General features: G+C 31.1%; 1 protein-coding gene across 1 annotated transcript; it reads right to left on the reverse strand.

Moving 5' to 3' along the window:
* Window positions 1-216: 216 nt before the first annotated feature.
* Window positions 217-3442, reverse strand: LOC149058523 (uncharacterized). The gene is made up of 3 exons (XM_089220694.1): window positions 3316-3442; window positions 2935-3047; window positions 217-2880 (listed from the first exon to the last, which is right to left on the reverse strand). The coding sequence occupies exons 2-3, from the start codon at window positions 3035-3037 to the stop codon at window positions 713-715; spliced, it is 2271 nt and encodes a 756-aa protein (XP_089076820.1). The 5' UTR covers window positions 3038-3047; window positions 3316-3442; the 3' UTR covers window positions 217-712.
* Between the last annotated feature and the right edge of the window lie 269 nt (window positions 3443-3711).

A 3711-nucleotide genomic window follows, 5' to 3' on the forward strand; every position in this document is an offset into this window, starting at 1 on the left:
GGCCGGCAATCACCAGCTATGGCCAATAAAATACCCAATTATGGCCAATACTAAAAAAATCTTAAAAATTTAAATGTAATGATAAATAACACTGTATTTCATCATTATAAAAATAATTGTATACTTCATTACTCAATTATGGATACACAACTAAAATTATACCTACAAATAAGTAGTTAAATATTTTAAAAACCAAAATTTCAAATAGGTACAACATTTTACTTTTAAGATCTTTCTTTATTTCATACATATCTAAGTAGGTATTAATATAGTTAACAATTTTTAAATATTAACAATGAGTAATAGGTATTATGCACCAAATTTTGGAATTAAAAATAGTAATATAATTATATGCTTTGTTGCTAGGAACAGTCTTTGTTAAACGTAACAGTCTTTACATTTTCAAATAGGTATAACATGTTTACTTAGGCCATATATATTAATATAGATAACAGTTTAAAATTATAAAATAAACAAACTAAAACATAAAAATTAAAATTTTGAACAAAAACAGTACTTTCTGTGTTAAAAAAAAACAATGAATAATTTAATATTGTAAATACTAAATTAAATTAACAATAAAATAAAACATTATGTAGCAAACCTAGCTATTAAAAATAGTTAATTGAAGTTAGGTATATACTTCTTAGTCAGGAACATTATTTCTTTGCTAAACCTAACAGTCTTTAATTTTATATTGTATTAAACAGTCTTAAAATTTCTCGAATATGTCAACAACACCTGGGAAGACAGATTTTAGTTGTCTACCAGATAATTTCAGTTCAGGTACAGGCAGTTTCCCTACAATACTCTCTATGCCAATCATGCTCACATCATTGTCAATAGGAACAAATTCAGTGTTTTCTTCGTCTATTGATTCAAAACATTGTATTTCAATATCATTTACATCAGCTATTTTAAGAACTGATGCTACATATTTGTAAATGAGTTTTCTTTTGTTCGACGTTTCAAATTTTACAATAATATAATCACCGGGCTTTAAGTCTGATGTTGATAAAACCAAATCCATAGATTGTATGGGCACAGCAAGTGCTTCTTCTAGACTGTGGTGACTGATTGAACTCCAACTTTGGTTAGTTTCTGAGTGTTCACTATCTGAATCAATTGGTATTTTCTTTTTTAATGTCTTTACCCTTTTTTTTTCTTCAGCTACCCTTTTTCTGTCTTGTATGGCTTTCCTTTTATTTTCTCTTTCCTCATCTTTTTTTAATTTTTCTGCTTCTTTTAGTTCATGAAATTGTACCCACCTGTCTGATGTTATGACACTTGGAGTATATTCTCTTTTTCTTTTTGATTTTGATACCTGCTGTACTGGCCATTTAATTACATCCTCAAATACTGATGTTAATGATCGTCGTGTTGGTAAGATTAAAGTAGTAGGAGAATCATGACTTGTGGATGGTTGGTTTTCTAATTGACAGGATGTACTGGAATTGTTCATAGTTGTTGATTCTAAACTAATTGTTGTTAATTGTGCTGATGTTGGACTCATATAGGAATCAAAGGAATCAAAAGTTGTTGCTTGTGAGGTTGACTCTGTTCTTGTTTTCTCATTGTTAGTTTGAGTTACACATGTGGACCACAAATTAAACAGCATTGTAGCTTTGATATCACCATCCCACTCATATCCTCCTATATAGGCTCTCTTAAATTCTTTTAATAGATTACTATCAGTGTTTTTTTCGATGAATTTCAAATGCAATTGTATTTCATTATTTTTTGAGGTGTTCTGTTGTGTTGGGACTGAACGTATTATAACTTTGGTATAATCTACATTATTTGGATTAAATGGTAATAGACCAGTAGATCTAAAACCAGATTGAACATTCTTCGACATATTTGGTGTATTCATGATGTTAGATAACGCAGTTGGCATATCAAATTTGCTTATTTCTCTATCATTGTCGATTCGCCATTGCTTCACAGTTTTTTTCCACGATGACTTGAGTGGTCCAAATACTGCTACATCTAGTGGTTGTAGGATATGAGTTGAATTGGGATAAAGAGCTATTAAAATCAGACCATTTTCCCTACAAAACTTACTCAGATGTAAGCTAAGATGCGAACTGTGGCCATCTAAGAATATAATAACGGGTCTAGAAATATTTGACTGTATTAGATGAGGAAGAAATATGTTTGCCATGTATTCAAAAAAAGTTTCTGCAGTCATCCAACCATTTTCAGACTTGCCTAACCCCCATCCTGGAGGAGCAGACTGTGCAATCTTTGCTGGAATGCGTTCATACTTATAAATTGTTAAAGGGGGTGCCCAATTACCCAAAGCGTTGGCTGCAAAAAGTGTTGTTATGTTTTCTTTATTGTTGTTTGTCTGTTCATCATACACATTACATCCACGAGGCCCTAATATAAGTTCTCCTTTTGGAGCTAAATAGAAACACGTTTCATCCATATTAAATACTCGTTCTGGGTAGTTCAACACATACAAATTTTCGCCCAATAGCTCAGAAACTTCATCAAACCATTTTCTTATTTTTTCCTCGGTCACTGATCCCCTTGCTTTGTTTACATATTCAGCATGTTTTTGGGACAAACACTTGTGGCGGTTCATAAATCCATAAAACCATTTTTTACCTGGTCTATTATTTATAAATGGAGTTTTCATTTCTGATTCATCCACTAGTTTCTTAACTGAACTTAACAGCCCCTCCTGATCTACAGGAAACCCCATTTTGGCACAAGTTAGCACCCATTCTACTAATAAAGCTTCAGTTTCATCTCCAAGTATGGATGTTACTCCACCGTGTCCTACAGATTCAACTGGCGACTTGCCTTCAAGCTTGTTCCTGAGTGTAGTGCGGGGTACATTAAATATCCTGCTTGCTGTTGATGTATTCATTCCTAAGCAAAATTATTTTTACTTTATTTATGTAATCAATGTCTACAACAATCTACCTTTGTGAATTGCATCCAATGCTTGCTGAACTTTGGATGGAGAATATATACATTTTTTTGGTGTGTTACTCTTGGTTTTTGATGTAGTTGGTTTTGAAGCCATTATAAATGTACTATTTAAAACAATTATTACCAAGCTAATAATGAAATTCAATTCAGACAAATAGGTATAACTAGGTAGGTAGCTCTAAGTGAAGCATAAAATAAATGTAAGTGGCCATTAAAAGAGTCTCATAACGATCCATTTATGGCCATCGTCTGTCCATAGATAGAGTTTTCAACAAAATGTAGGTCCCTTTATGGCCACCATATAAAATACAATGTACAAAACATTTTTTTGAAGCACATTAATGTAATAATATTATATGAAATAATACGAACCTGATTGTGTAGTCAACACCAACAAATTATAAAATATTCTTCACAAAAAAAATAAAACAAAATTTACATTTTCTTAACAATGTTGCTAAGAAACAACAAATAATAATATCAACATTATGAATTTGTGATTAAAAAAAAAAAAAAAAACCTGTAAAATGATAAGATTGAATGTGTAATGAATCAGTGTATCCAACTTAATATTCAACCACAAGATTATAACTGTGGAATACAAAATACTGCTAATAAATAATGTTTAAAACTAAACTGGCCATAGATGGATACTGGCCATAGATGGTGACTCCACCCTATAAGGGGAATAAATAGCCTGTTGTGGTATATTTACATAAAATTAAATAACTATAGTTTTTTTTTCATTACTTGCATCAGTGATTTTTA

This window comes from Diuraphis noxia, unplaced genomic scaffold (genome assembly GCF_037042655.1).
Source record: "Diuraphis noxia isolate RWA-SAM2 unplaced genomic scaffold, SU_Dnox_SAM2 contig0002, whole genome shotgun sequence".
Classification (NCBI taxonomy): Eukaryota; Metazoa; Arthropoda; class Insecta; order Hemiptera; family Aphididae; genus Diuraphis; species Diuraphis noxia.